Source organism: Dasypus novemcinctus, chromosome 7, assembly GCF_030445035.2.
Source record: "Dasypus novemcinctus isolate mDasNov1 chromosome 7, mDasNov1.1.hap2, whole genome shotgun sequence".
Classification (NCBI taxonomy): domain Eukaryota; kingdom Metazoa; phylum Chordata; class Mammalia; order Cingulata; family Dasypodidae; genus Dasypus; species Dasypus novemcinctus.
Genome location: NC_080679.1, coordinates 6201000 through 6216427, shown reverse-complemented (window position 1 = coordinate 6216427; position 15428 = coordinate 6201000). Strand labels below are relative to the sequence as shown.

The following is a 15428-nucleotide window of genomic DNA, read 5'->3' as shown; positions in this document are numbered from 1 at the left end:
GAAGCAACCGGGAGGTGCCGGGCCAGGGGTGGCTGCAAGCCAGGGTGGAGGGGGCGGAGGGAGAGGGCGGGGCGGCCGTGCTACCCATCCCCCTGCAAGCCCTCCTCGGGCTCCTGCCAAACGCACCTCTCTGGGACCAGGAGGGCAGGGGCCTGGGGTGGGGGGCAAGGGACTGCCCCCCTGTCCTCCCAAATGCTTCACGCCCTTCTAGCCCTGGAACTTCTGGCCTGGGGGTGAAGGGATAGCCTCTTTGAGATATGATTTTTGGAGTCCCAGGGCTGGGTGGAGAGGGGATGGGACAGAGCGGCTAGAGACGGCGGCCAGTGGGCATGTGTCCACGGGGCCTCTGGCTCCACAAAGCCAGCGAGCAGCTCCAGCTCCCTTTGCATGCCCAGAGCTCACCTTCCTTTCCGGAGAGGCCCCGTCCCGCCAGGCTGCTGGGGGACAGGCTCCATCATCCCCCTGCCTCCCGCTTTCCCGCCCTGCTGGGGGGCGGGGGACGCCTGCTGGAGGAGGGGACATCCGTGTCCCTTAGATGCTGCCAGCGGGCTTGGCTGGGGACGCAGAGCCCCCCTCTCACTTTCTGAGTGCCATCCTGCATCCCTGCTGCTCCCTGGGCGAGAGAAGGCCTGAGAAGGAGGGTGTGCTCTCTGCCGACAGCTCCTCCAGTGAGGGGAGAATTTCGAAATGCTGAGTCTGTTTGGCTCTTTTAACATGGGAATGCTTCTGCCCCATTATCTTGCAGCATCCACTTCCTGCAAGTTGGAGGAGGGCAGGGGGAGGCACAAAGAATGGGAGGGAGCTGTGGATACCGATTTTAGAGCCATCTGCGAAGAGACAAAACAATCATAATTAATAACCGGCTTCTTCCATCCAGAACGGGGTTTGTGCACCTGCAGCCAGACAATAGGCTTAAAAGCCAGGCCTTGTCACAAACTGTTAAAATCGGTGGCTCTGGGTATGGGGTGGGGGAAAAATATACTGGCGTTTTCTCTATGGATTTTGTCTTAGTTTTGCAACTATCCTCCAAGTTTGAAATTATTTCAAACAAAAAGTTTAAATAAAAAAAGAACACCAGGACTTGTCCAGAGGCTAAATGGTTTGGGGAATCTTCACTTTCCTAGCTGTCTGTCCGCCTGTAGGTTTGTGGGGAGGTTCCAGCCGGCAGGCCCAGGGAAGGCTGCTGTTCAGGACTGTGGGAGGAAGGAGGGATTAGGAGGGATGTCCTCGGCAGGCTGTCCCCAGCCCCTGCCCCAGGCCCAACCCTGAGAGCAGAGCCCCTTCCACAGCAGGTGGAGACTTCACGAGAGACAGACGGATGGGACAGACCACAGACGGGCTCAAGAGGTGCCCTGCTGGGCCCAGAGACACCCCCAGCAGAGACCAGAAGGAGGCTGAGGCCAGGGTTGCTCACATGGCCCCAAGACCAACCATCCCACCCGCACGGCCACGGGGTCACTGGCCGTGCTCCCCTCCAACCCCTCCATCACACCAACACCCATCTCGGACAGGAGCTGGAGGAGGAAGACAACTGAGAGCTGACAGTGCACCTGCGTGGGGCTGGAGAGCGCAGCGGAACCCAGACTCCTCCCCTCCCCGCTTCCCACTAGTGGGGCTCATGGGAGGACCCAGTCAACTGTTGTGAAATAAAGCCCCATTTTAGATGTCTGATTAAGAGCAGGATGCATACGACCTACTCTCACATGTTTAGAAAATAGATCGATAAATAGAGAGCCACAAGTAATAGATATAGACAGATAGGATAGAAGACATAGAGATGCAAGAGAGAGATTTAGAGACAGAGATGATAGACAAGGGATAGAGATACAGCAAGTGGAGGGGCAAAATGTTCAAAGTGGTGGATGTGTGGATGTGAGTGGAGGGCGTGTTGGAGCTCTCTGTATAGGTTTTGCATTATTTTTGCAACTGTCCTGCAGTTTGAAATCATTTCAAAGTATAATGTTAATAAAAAGTCTGCTACTCGACTGCCCCGAGGACATGGCCACGGTCGTGGAGCTCCCGGAGCTCGGAGGACAGTGAGGCTTAAACAACACCCGTTTACTCTCTCGCAGATTCTGCAGGCGGACGCTGAGCGTGGCTTAGCTGGGTCCTCCGCTCAGTCCTCAGCCCTTGGCTGGGCTGTTCCTTTTGGGAACTCAGGGTCCTTTTCCAGGCGCGTGTCATCATTGGCAGATTTCAGTTCCCTGTGGTTGTGGCACCAGAATCCCGTTTTCTTGTCTGACAGCCAGGGGTGGTCTAAGCTCCTAGGGCCGCCCGCAGCTCCTGGCCACGGGACCCCCTCCACGACATGACAGCTGACTTCTTCTAGGCCAGCAGGAGAATCTGACCTCCGGACCCTCTTTTACAGGGCTGGCCTGATGGGGTCAGGCCCACCCAGCATAAGCTCCCTTTTGATGAGCTCAGAGTCAACTGATTTGGGACCTTAGTTACGTCTGCAAAAATCCCTTCCCCCTTGCCATATAGCATGACGAGATCATGGGAGTGCCAGGCATTGCACTCGCATCCAGGGTTAGACGGGGCAAGTATGCCAGGAGGAATCTGGGGGACCATCTGTGGCCAACACAACACCTGGCCTTAAAAAACCTACAAGGGAGGGCACCCCGCCCTGAAGCAGGCTAATAAGATAGGGAATTAACAGACGGATCTGGAACCTGGCAAGAGAGTCCATGTGGACATCAGAAACCCCCAAGAGGGCTGCTGGAGGACCCCCACCCCCGGGACTCTGCTACCCAGAACAAAGTCTCCTTCCTGGGAACAAGGACAAGCCCAGATGTTCCCTCGGAACTTTAGCATTGGGTCCTCAGTGAGGGATTGATGGGTGGGGTAATCAACCCAAACAGCAAACAGCTAGAACCCCTCCCCTTCATTAGCAAGGGGGAAGAATAATTAGCAATTTAAAAACAAACCACCAGGCTTGCGCTCTCTCTCGCCTTACTCTTTTGTCCGCAGACCTGTCCTGTCCTCTGTGCACCACTGTCACCATTTTTCCTCTGCCACGTGGCCACGCAAGTAACCCCCGGGCCTTAATCTATAATGGGGAATTGTCGCTTGTAAATCAGCCCTCTTCACCCCTTTTCATCCCTTTCCTCACTACCTGGGACCCCTGCTCTGTTATTTCCTGTTATTTTCTCCCATTTCTCTTCCCTCCCTACCTGAATAAATTACTGGCCTAACACCCGGTGTGCACTTGAAATTCATTTCCGCAGCACAGCCAAGAACCTGGACAGAACCTGGTAACAGCACCCAGGGCCCTCGGAGTGGAAGGCTGCCTGTGGGCACACTGCCAGCGCCTGTCGGTCAGTGTGTCCCACCTGCGTCCTCGCGCCCTCACTCCAGGCTGGGTGCACCCCAATCATCACGCTCTTAGCGGGAATCAGACAAAAATAGCCCTCAAGCAGTTGACCTGCGCGGCCATAACTAACAGAACGTGTCTATGGTTTGACCGGGTTTTCAATTCCCCTCTCAGCGTTGCATCCACCGCAGCGTCTCCGCAGGCGCCATGTAACTGGGTCGCCCGCGCTGGCGCACACGCTCGTTTACACATAGTGAGCTTGCAAGAGAAGCACCAAGTGAGAGCAGGCAGAGCTGGAGGCCCTGGGTTGTGTGCCCTGAGCTCGCGCAGCGCTGCGGCATCTCCGTGTACCCCCGCCAACCCCTTCTTCAGGCTCTGCTCAAACGCTGCAGTGACGGGATCTGCTCCCCACGACAGCCCATTCCCTCTGGGTCCCTTTCCATCCCCGTCGGCCTTTTATAACTGCCCCCTTCTTCTCTTCTGGGGTCACTTAGGGGACACCTGTCCCACTGAAGCTGTGGTCGGGGTTTCAGCAGACACGGGGAAGTGCAGACCCCAGACCCAAGCCCCCCTTACTCCTTCTGAAGGGAACACCTGACATCGCCCCAGCTGTTAAAGCCTCCCAGTCTCCTTCCTGGTGGGAGCAGCCGGGGACCAGCTCTGGGCAGTGAAACGTAGGCTGCACCCTGACCTTGGGCTTCCTGGCAGGTCAGGATAAAAGCCCACGATGATCGGTATCTTAGGGAAAGCTCTTCCAGAATGTTCTTATGTCCTGGGGCCTTTGAGATAACCTGGAATGGTCCTGTCCTCCTAGAGGCCTTCACCCTGGCTTTATCTCAGTGGAAAGTTCCACAGGAATTTCTGAGCACCACGTTAAATTCCTCAGCTCCACCGTGACCTTGGCCCCTGGCTGCCCGCCAGGCTGGGCGGACAGACGGGGGCAGCAAAGGAAACCAAGCAAGTCCTGCCGGAGGTGACCTGAGCCCGGGGGGGCCGGACGGGGGCTGTGCTGGGCAGCCCAGGGCCGGAGTGAGGGCGCCGGGACGCAGGCAGGACACACTGACTGACAGGCACTGGACAGCAGGAGGGAAGGGCCAGAGACGACGTCTCCAAAGGGGGCGCTGCCCTCTCCTGCGGGCCCCTCCTCCCCGGCACCGCCCCCCCCCCCCCACTTCTAGAACACGTTCTCCTTCCGGGACCACAGGACTCCCTGCCCTTCCGGGGCCTGCGCAGGCCTCTCTCCAGGGCCCCCCACCCAGAGCAAGCCAGGCCACCAGCGGCGGACCCGGGCCCGCGGCCGAGGGCACCCCGCGTCGGGGAGCACGGCTGGAGCTGGGATGGAGGGCAGGGGGCGGGGGTGGGGGCCGGCGGCGCTGCTCCCCCCTGGGCCGCAGCATTCCCCCTGGGGCTCCGGGGCCACGCAGGGCCTACACGCCCACGTGGGCTTCCGGGGGCTCTGAAGGTAAGGGAGGGCTGGACCTGTTTTCCCTCCCGATGCGTCGCTCGGCTTTCTCTAGCGCCTCCAGGCAGGTGGAGAGGGTGCTTGGGGCAGCTCGTGCGCTCCTGGTCCCCCCAGGTCGGGGCGCCCAGTGTTGTACTCCATTTCACAGTCGAGGGAGGGCCCGGAAGCCCAGCAGGGTGCGGGGCTCGCCCTCGGCCACCAGGAGGTGACAGGCGGAGGCCCCCTCCCTAGCCTGCATAACGGCCTCGACTCGCAGAAGCTGCAAGTTTGTCAGTAACCCGCCCCACTGCGGAAGGGCCCCCAGCCATGTACCGCGAAGGAGCCACGTCCCGTGACATAGAGCAGCCCCCGCCCTGAGCCCACGTGTCCAGACCCAGTTCATTTCCTCCCAGGAATAGACAAAGAAGCCACGCGACCCCACCCGCCCCTCCACACCCCTAGAAGTCATGCCCCGAGCCCGCCACCCCCAGCCAGCCCCATGGGCCCTCGGGCCTTATCTAAGCCAGCCTGCCATCCTCCACCTGCCAGCCCACCACCCTCCACGCTGCCAGCCCACTGCCCCTCTACCTGCCAGCCCACCACCCTCCACGCTGCCAGCCCACCATCCTCCACCTGCCAGCCCGCCGCCCCTCCACGTGGCCAGACCCCCCCCCCCCCCACTGACGAAGCGTGTCCCCTATCGATGGACTGTGTAGATTCAGGACCGCCTCTGCCAGGGCGGCCGGAAGCCCTTCCCAATAAATGCCTGCCTGCAGTCGCTGGTCTCATGACCCAGTGGTCGCACCCTGACATCTAAGGGGAGGGAGACGGCAGGAGCAGGCTCTGTGGAGTAAGGGGGAGCAAGAGGGGCTCCTCGGCAGGGGTCTCCTGGAGGAGGATGGCTCTGCTCTGCTGCTGCAGCCCTGGGGGCTTGCAGTGACGCTTCTGAGCTTCTGACAAAGCCTGGGCTCTCCTCCCAGAGGGAAGGCAGGCCCCTGCGGGTCACCTCCTTCCTTTGGGGAGTGCATCTTCCCCCACCTCCCCATTCGTGCCCTGGGCCACCCCACCATTTGCGCTCATTCTTCAACAGCCCCCCCTCTCTTGCACCGTCACCATTTTCTTTTCCATGGTTCCCATCAGCATACAGAAGTGCTTTGATTTCTTTCATAATTAAAAAGAAACACCACCCTTGACCCCGCACCCCCTCCCATCCCTTGAGGTGCCTGTCTGCTCCTTCTGCAGCTCCTCTTCCTCTTCTCTCAGACCTGCGCCAACCAGGCTTTTCCCCCACTGCAAAGGCTCCAAGTCCCAAGCGTTCCTCACAGCCAGCCCGCCACCCCTCCACCTGCCAGCCCGCCACCCCCTCCACCTGCCAGCCCACCACCTCCACGCTGCCAGCCCACTGTCCCTCCACCTGCCAGCCCACTGTCCCTCCACCTGCCAGCCCACCACCTCCATGCTGCCAGCCCACTACCCTCCACCTGCCAGCCCGCCACCCCTCCACCTGCCAGCCCAACACCTCCACGCTGCCAGCCCACTGTCCCTCCACCTGCCAGCCCACTGTCCCTCCACCTGCCAGCCCACCACCTCCATGCTGCCAGCCCACTACCCTCCACCTGCCAGCCCGCCACCTCCATGCTGCCAGCCCACTACCCTCCACCTGCCAGCCCGCCACCTCCATGCTGCCAGCCCACCACTTCCACCTGCCAGCCCGCCGCCCCTCCACCTACCAGCCCGCCACCTCCACCTGCCTGCCAGTCCACTGCCCCTCCACGCAGCCAGCCCGTCGCCCCTCCACCTGCCAGCCCGCCACCTCCACGCTGCCAGCCCACCACCTCCACCTGCCAGCCCACTGCCCCTCCACCTGCCAGCCCGCCACCTCCACGCTGCCAGCCCGCCACCTCCACGCTGCCAGCCCACTGCCCCTCCACCTGCCAGCCCGCCACCTCCACGCTGCCAGCCCACCACCTCCACGCTGCCAGTCCACTGCCCTCCACCTGCCAGCCCGCCACCTCCACGCTGCCAGCCCACTACCCTCCACCTGCCAGCCCGCCACCTCCATGCTGCCAGCCCACTACCCTCCACCTGCCAGCCCGCCACCTCCACGCTGCCAGCCCACCACCTCCACGCTGCCAGCCCACTACCCTCCACCTGCCAGCCCGCCACCTCCACGCTGCCAGCCCACTACCCTCCACCTGCCAGCCCGCCACCTCCACGCTGCCAGCCCACTACCCTCCACCTGCCAGCCCGCCACCTCCACGCTGCCAGCCCACTACCCTCCACCTGCCAGCCCGCCACCTCCACGCTGCCAGCCCACTACCCTCCACGCTGCCAGCCCACTACCCTCCACGCTACCAGCCCACTACCCTCCACCTGCCAGCCCGCCACCTCCCCGCTGCCAGCCCGCCGCCCCTCCACCTGCCAACCCACCACCTCCACGCTGCCAGCCCAACACCTCCACGCTGCCAGCCCGCCACCCCTCCACCTGCCAGCCTGCCACCTCCATGTTGCTAGCCCGCCACCTCCACCTGCCAGCCCAACACCTCCCCGCTGCCAGCCCGCCGCCCCTCCACCTGCCAGCCCACCACCTCCACGCTGCCAGCCCAACACCTCCACCTGCCAGCCCAACACCTCCACACTGCCAGCCCACTGCCCCTCCACCTGCCAGCCCACCGCCCCTCCACGCGGCCAGCCAGCCAACCTCCCCACTGCTAGCCTGCCACCCCTCCACCTGCCAACCCACCATCCCTCCACGCTGCCAGCCAGCCGCTCCTCGGCCTGCACTGACTGGTGATCTGCAGACTTCCCATTGACCACTTGGCCCAGCTGGCCCCTCCACCCTGAGACACCCCCTCTGGTCCCCAGGAGTCCTGCTCCCCACTCTCCTCTCTCGTGCACCTCTCCTCGTCTGTCTCCTTGGCTAGGGCCCGCCCTTCTCCTGAACCTCTAAAGCCGGGGAGGCCACAGTCCCGGGGCACCTCTTCTCTATCTACCTTCGCTCCTTGGTGATCACAGAAAATACATTTTATACGCTGGTGGTTCCCAAACACATGCTGCAACCGCCCCATCCATCGGGGCTCTGGACGTCCAAGGGCCATCTCAGCGCAGTGCTCCACTCCCCGGCGCAAAGGAAGAGCCGGATGTGAGCTCAGCCGGGCCGTTCCCTCCCCTCAAGGGCTGAGTCCCCATCAGGCTTTGCCTCCCATGTTGTAAGCTATATTTTATCCAGAGTTTATCATTGTCATTTGCAGGAAGATTAGCCCAATGCAAGCTCTGCACCAGTACCAGAACTGGAATTCCCCTGGGAACACTTTTTAATGCTATTACCTTTTGTTGCTGGATTGTGTTTGTTTAAAAGTGAAACCAAGCCGCTCCAGGTCCTGGGGGCCCTGGGGTTTCTCTGCATGGAGAGCCTAGTTATAAGGGGGCTGACCCTGCCCAGCCCCCCACGGGGTTTTCTGCACGTGCACGCAGCCACTCTGAGCACTAAATAGGCCGAGGGCCCGTGTTCCATTTTGGAAACCAATGACTGTCTTTTATGCTGCAAATTGCAAACGTCACCCTTGAGCTCTCCTGGCAGATGGGCAGATGGCTCACTGGAGGCCGGGTCCCAGCCTTTCCACACGGGGCCCTTCCCCTGGGAGCTCGCCTGTCCCCTCTGTGTGGGGCCAGGGAGCCCAGTGGCGGCCTGCCTTATGAGGGGCAGCAAGGCTGCAGCTAGGTGACAGATGGCAGTGCTGGTGGCTCTGGTTGACCCCAGCAAGAGCAGGAGTGTCAGCAGCTTCACAGAGCCATGGACCGGCCCTGGAAAGGGGTTGGAAATAAAAAGTTGGCAAAAATGTGTTTTTCAGGAATTGGTCTTTGTGCTCCCTCTTCACTTCCCCTGAAGGCCATCTCCCACCCAGGGCCTGAGCAGAGGCAGCCAGGGGCAGAGGCAGCCAGGTACGGGGCAGAGCACCTGACCAAGGAGTTGGCCAGGCTTGGGTCCAGCCTCATCCAGTGCTTACCAGCAGTGGGACTCTGGTCACTCGTCTCTGAACTTCACTTTCCTCTTTGTAAAGTGGAGATAATATTACTTAGCTTTGAAGGTTATCATAAAGATGAAAGATAATGAAGGTAAAAAGCCTGCCATGGGAGGGGTGGGTACACAGTAAACGGTATTCCTTCCCATTGTTCTTCTCATCACAATCATCATCACCATTATCATTTAACGAGCCATTGTTCCTCAACAACGTCAGTCTCTGCGGCACTCCAGGCTTTGCTGGAGCCCTGGGTTGGACACTTGCCTTCATTGCCTGGCCCTGACCTCCATCCTGGGTTCCCAGATCCTATTTTCTCACCATCTGGACTCCACACATACCTTCCCTGGCCCTGCATGTAGTACGTCCCTGCTCCACCTGGCCTTGGCAGGTATTGCTGGCCTTGACCAATTTGCCCCAGGGTCGCTCTTACCCAGCCATTCCTAACTGGGAGCTCTGATCCCCAAGAAGCCACGTCCTGCCTGAGTCAAGCCTTCATCTGATTGACACTCTGCTGACATGGACACTGCACACCACTGCCCCCTACCGGCCTGAAGGCCCCTGGGGAACCTGCAACATTCAAGCTAGGAATGCAAACACACCGATAAATGCATTGCCTTGAGTCTCTAAAGAAAGGATAAGCTTAAATGGAAGCACATAGTGTCCAGAGCCAGACAGACCCGGGTCTGTGGCTCTGTTCCCACTTCCTTCCTTCCTTCCTTACTTGGGCAAGTTACCAATGGCTTCTCAGGGTCTTCATCTGTTGAGTTCCTCCAACAGTGCCACACTCACGTTTCTTCCCATGTGGCTGGAAATTAATCCCATGCAAATTAGTTCTCCTCTTCCCTTTTCCTCCAAAGACAGGACCTGTGTCTTGAAACGTTCTCGTTTCTCAAGGTACCTAAATAGCAGGTGCATTACAATTACATTTGTTGACTTAAAAGAAAGGAATACAAGGAAATGAGTATAGCTCAGTGGTTTGAGTGCCTGCCTCCCATGTATGGGGTCCCAGGTTCAATCCCCACTACCTCCTAAAAAAAAAGAAAGAAAAATAGTTAAAGTATATGAACACTATTGTTAACTGAGTATTTATTAGCACCCTGCTAATATATAAATTATATATATTATAATTATATAAATTATACCAGTGGATCCTCATAACAACCCTGTGCAAATGACTATTATTATCCCCATTTCATGAGTGACAATACTGAGGTTCAAGGGGCAAAGTGAATTCCCCAAAGTCATGCAGTTGCTGAACCAGGATTCAAGTCTTCATCTTTCTGAACAGACGCACCAAATTGATGATGCAGAAGCCAAACCGTAAAGGGAACAAACGGCTACCTGCAAGTTTCAGCCATCTGTATTAAAAAAAAAAACTCTGCCATGACTCAAAACAAACTACAGAAAAAAATTGATTGGAGAAAGTAATTGCAATGTAGCTTAGCAACCTAAATCTATAAAAATGCTGACCCAATAGAAAATGAGCAAAGGGCACAAGCAGGCAATCCACTAAAAATGAGTCAGAGAGGTCCAGTAAGGACATGCAAAAATGCCCAGCTTTGCCAGTGTATACAGATGCTGGTCAAATCAACACAGAGATCAGATTGGCACAGACCAATCGTACCCACAGTTTGACAAAAGAGGAGAAAGACAGGCTCTCCCAGAAACCGCTCCTGAGGTTGTCCCAGGGTAGAGTTTTCTGGAGCCAACGTGTATCAAGGCTCAACAATAGGCCCTTTGATTCAGCAACTGCTCTTCAAGAAACGGACCTCTGACTCAGCCCGTCTCAGGCCGGCCAGCAGCGCCGCGGCGGGGACTCCCCTCTTTAGTTCATCTCCCGCTTTAGTTCCCGCCCTTGATTGCGGACAGACGACACTTACTCACCATCCCGCCTAGCCGCCGTGGCACACGGCGAGCCCTCGTGAGAAGTCAAAGCACAGGGTTTCGCTCAGTGCAAGGAAGGTTCCAGACCGGAGGCGCTCACAGCTGAGGCTTGGCCGAGCCCGGCTGCCGCTCGCCTTTCCTTACCCTCCCCACGGCTCCTCTGCTTTCACCTGGGAGTCTCTGAGGGACCCAGGAGGACAGGCTCTGGACTCGACCGTCGGGCAGCCTCCGGCCCCTCCTGAGTCTGGAGAGCCTTGGAAAGGGCCACTGCCCGCTCCTGAGCAGCCTGTACGGGGCAACCTAGAGCAACCACCGGCCACCCACCCATGTGCCCACCAAGAGCAAAGTGTGCGGGGGCAGGGGTGTCAAACCAGAGTGCTCTTGGTTACATCAAGAAGGGACAGGCACGACAGGGAACCCAGCTCCCGTAGAAAGGGGCAAATAACGCGGCCCCTTGCCCAGCCCTTGGACGTCATCGGTGTCCATGAGAAGGTCGGTCAACACACTCCGGTGCATGCCTGTCTCGGTCACAGGCAGGTTGATTGGTGGCCCCGGGCCCAGTCCAGGGGGGTTCCTGAGCCAGGGAGGAGGCCTTTAGCCTCTGGGAGCCTATCACAGCTCCTGCCCTTTGGGAGGTCCCTGGAGCCTGGGCAATTCCTCCCCTAAGCCCTGGTGGCCAAGCCCTGGGCATCAGACCAGAGCTGGCGACACCATCTGTGGGCTCCATGGAAAACGAACACGTGGGGCCCTCGTTCAACGTCAGCAGCAGCAGAACATCCGCCCGAGCCCGGGGGCCTCCTGCACACGACTGCAGAAGGCCACCTGTGTGACCGCCCAGGCCACGTGCCCAGGACAGTGGCCCTGTGTTAGGCCTCTCACCCTGGCCCCAGCCAGCAGGCGCTGTGCAAGGGTCAAAGATCACAACATCAAAGCCCGCTTGCCAGTTGCCAGGCAGTGGCCCAAGCGACTAACCAGGACGGTCACGTGCTCCAGGTACGTGTGGTCACAGCAGCGGGAATCGATGAGGCTGTGAAGGGCAGTGGAGAGCGCAGGGCGGGGGCTAATTGTAATGTGGTCCCAAGCACTGCAGAGGGTCCTGAGTCACTTCAATCTCATTCCCAGGGACCTACTGTGTGGCCAGAATCTCCCAATGCTGAAGCCCCATCACTCCTTGCAGCTGAGGAACCTGCTACCCACTGGCCTTGCCCCTCACTGCAGGCTGGGCAGGGCTTGGGGGAGCTGCAGCTGGGGCAGGCGGAGGCCAAGCTGGCGCCGCAAAGCCGCGGGGTCGTGCGTGTGTCGGAAGCGGAGCAGGGGTCCTGCTGGGAGGTCACCTCCGCAACCACCCCCAGCGCTGTGCCCCTGCAGCACGATGCAACACGATGGCCTCTCCCCTCTGCCCCCTACAGCTGGAATCCTCTGCCTCTGCCCCCCACAGAGGCCAGTCTGGGGCCCACCTGGCCTCTCCCTCCATCTCCCTGTCCTGCAGAAAGGCAGGTACAGTTTGACGAGCACACAGAGGGGCTCAGGGCATGGCCTTGGCATCAGACGGGCTTGGATTTGGACCCAGAGCAGCTTGCCTGACCTCTCTGAGCCTCGTTTTTCCATCCGTAAAAGATGGATACAGCTGGCCCTAATCCATGATGATTTGTGCAAGACCCAGCACAGAGCCTGGTGAGGGCGCACCCTCAGCAGTGGTGGTAGGGCTGGCTTGGTTGGTTTTTTTAATAGACTATCTTTTAGAATAGTTTTAGGTTTATAGAAAAATTGTGCAGAAACTACAGAGCATTCCCGTATACCCTCTCTCCCCACAAGCACAGAGTTTTTTCTATTAGTGACACCTTGATTTAGTGCAGTACTTTTGTCACACTTGCTGAAGTTATATATGATCAATACATTTACTGCCAACTAAAGCCCACAGCTTGCATTAGGATTCACTCTTTGTGCTGTACATTTTATGGGTTTTGACAAATGTGTGATCTCATGGATCCACCACTACAGCATCAAACAGAAGTTTCCCTGCCCTAAAAACCCCCTAGGCTCCACCTAGTTTTCCCCCTCCCTTCCCCTTGACCCCCAACAAAACTCATCTTTCTACTGTCCTTATAGTTTTGCCTTTTCTAGAAATGTCATATAATTGGAATCATTCAGTGTGGGGACTTTTCATATGGCTTCGTTCACATGGCTGTTTGTACTTAAGGTACCTCTATGTCTTTCTGTGGCTTACTGGCTCATTTCTTTGTATCACTAAATAACATTTCATTGAATGGATGTACCACAGTTTGTTCATCCATTCACTTATTGAAGGACCTCTTGGTTGCTTCCAGTTTGGGGCAATTAAAAATAAAGCTGCCATAAACATTCATTTGCAGGTTTTGGGGTGGCACGGTAAGCCTATGTTTAACTTTGTAAGAAACTGCCAAACTGTCTTCTAAAGTGGCGCGCCATTTTGCCTTCCCACCAGCACTGAATCAAGCTCCTGTGGCTCCCTGTCCTTGCCAACATTTGATGGTGTCAGTTTGGGATTTTAGCCATTCTAATAGATGGGAAGTGGTATCTCACGGTTGTTTCCAAGATTGTATTTTTAAAACATTCCCTTGGTTGCAAGTTGCCAAACCATCTCAAGCTAACTAGACAAAGGAGGTTTTGTCCAGCATCTCCCGAGGTGACCTGGAGCCGTGACTAAAGAGCGGGCAATAACTGGAGGTTCTCGCATCTCTTGTTGCTGCACCCATTCCAAAGTAAGGTCCACCCAGAGCAACCAACCCTTGGGGGAGATGGGGGAAGTGGGTTACAGGCTGCAGAGCACATAAAGACCCCTAGAAGGAGGCACAGCGAAGGGGAGGCCCCATCAAGGGGTGGCTATCACTTCACCAATCAGCCTCAAAACCCTGGCATCGTGTACAAATTCCAGCCTGGTCTCGGACTGCTCCAACTCCTTCGGGCAATTGTGTCTAAACCACAGTCTTTACTCCCTTATCCCCAGGAGCACCCTGTGAATTCCGGCCTGTGGGTTGGGTTTCCCGGATAAGGGTGCTATGCTTTCATGAATTTGGAATGATGACTTCTTGCATTCCCACCTCAGTCAGTGCATGTGTGCATATCAAATGCCCTGACACGGTCCTCAGGTCCCCCGTGAGCCTGTTTAACTTTGTTTAATCCAGCATTACCCAAATTTTCTGGAGCTAAAGATTGGACAGAGCGGTCCCGGACCCTCCCCGCTCCTTGTGGAAACTCCATTGCCAAGGCGACCATCTCCTCTGAGCTGTGTCTGACAGCACCCTGCTGCACTCCCTGTGCCCCCAGGGCATCCCCGTCCACACTCAGGACTCTAATGCAGGAGGCGGCAGTGTGTTGCCTTGGCAACCTGCACCCAGGTCTCCTCCTCCCCCTTTGGACTCCTGAGGCTTCGTCCACATGGTGGGCCACTCCTGGCTGCTTCTCCATGCCACCTGACTCCCCGCAGGAGCCCCTCTGGACGTGTCTCAGTGTGTCAACGTCTCACCTAACTCCACTCGCAGAACTAAAGCAAACCTCGTGTGCAGTCTGACTGTTTTAGTTTCTTGGGCTGCTCAAGGAAATACCACGGCATGGACTGAGTTAAACCACGGGAAGGTATTTGCTCACAGTTTTTGAGGTTAGGAAAAAAGTCCAAATCAAGACATCATCAAGACGACGCTTTCTCCCCAGTCTGTGGCCTTCTGGGGTAGGCTGCTGGCAATTCTTGGTCCTTAGCTTGTCACGAGGCAAGGCAGATGGTGGCATCTCCCGGTCTCTCCTCTTCCAGTTTCCACTGAAGTTGAGCTTCTGACTGCTTCCATGGCTTTCACTCTCTCGGTGTCTGAATTCTGTTCTGCTTAGTAAGCACTCCAGTAGCTGGATTAAGACCCATCCTGACTGAGAGGGACCAGATATTAACTGAAGTAGCCTCATCAAAAGGTCCCACTTACACTGGGTCCACACCCACAGGAGGGGGGTAACTTAAAGGACATGTTTTTCTGGGGCACATCAAGCTCCAGACCACCCCACGGCCTAGCACAGAGGAGTGGACATGTCACATCACTTGTACAAAAATTCATCCTTGCACAAAATTCATCCTTCATTCTATATTTACCAAAAACCTTCCTAGGCCCCCAGAACTGTACCAGAGACCCCAAGGCCACTTAGAAGTTAAATACAGTATATGAATTAAATTATCCATATCAGAAATACAAAAAAAAAGGTTGTGTGGCAGCATATGGTTAAGCCCCTGAGAGGATAAGGAATAATTAGAACCATCAAAAGTATTCAGCCCAACCAGCAAGATGGCGGCAGAGTAAGGAGCTCCTAGAGTCAGCTCGTGCAACAGGGCAGTTAGCAATCCCCCAGAGCTGTCTAAAGCACCTGTTTGGGGGCTCCAGGAGACCAGAAGAGCATCCTGCAACATCCTTGAAGGAATGGAAAGAGGACACTGCCCATCTGCAGAGAAGATTTGTGAGTAGAGCACTCCAAGCCCAGGAGGCCGGTGCCCGTCCTCCACTGGAGGCAAAAGCCACCTCAGGAGCCATTCCATAGATGGAACAGGAAGCTTTCCTTCCCAAAAACAGGGGAGGAAGAGATGATTGGGCACCAACTTCAGCTACTGATTAGTCAGTTCAGCTGGCTAAAGTGTAATCCTGAAGACAGCTAAAGTTCGAACCTGTCCAAGTCAGAAAGAGGCCGGTAGCTGCCATCTTAACTCTGCCCCTGGCACGAGGGGAAGCGGGATGGACTGAAAGTCACAGTGCTG

The 15428-nt window shown here is 57.1% G+C and overlaps 1 protein-coding gene across 1 annotated transcript; it reads left to right on the top strand.

The window, feature by feature from the left end:
• Positions 1–1998: 1998 nt before the first annotated feature.
• Positions 1999–7567, top strand: LOC131279331 (uncharacterized). The gene is made up of 3 exons (XM_058301301.1): positions 1999–2036; positions 4890–5044; positions 6018–7567. The coding sequence occupies exons 1-3, from the start codon at positions 1999–2001 to the stop codon at positions 7565–7567; spliced, it is 1743 nt and encodes a 580-aa protein (XP_058157284.1).
• Positions 7568–15428: the final 7861 nt, after the last annotated feature.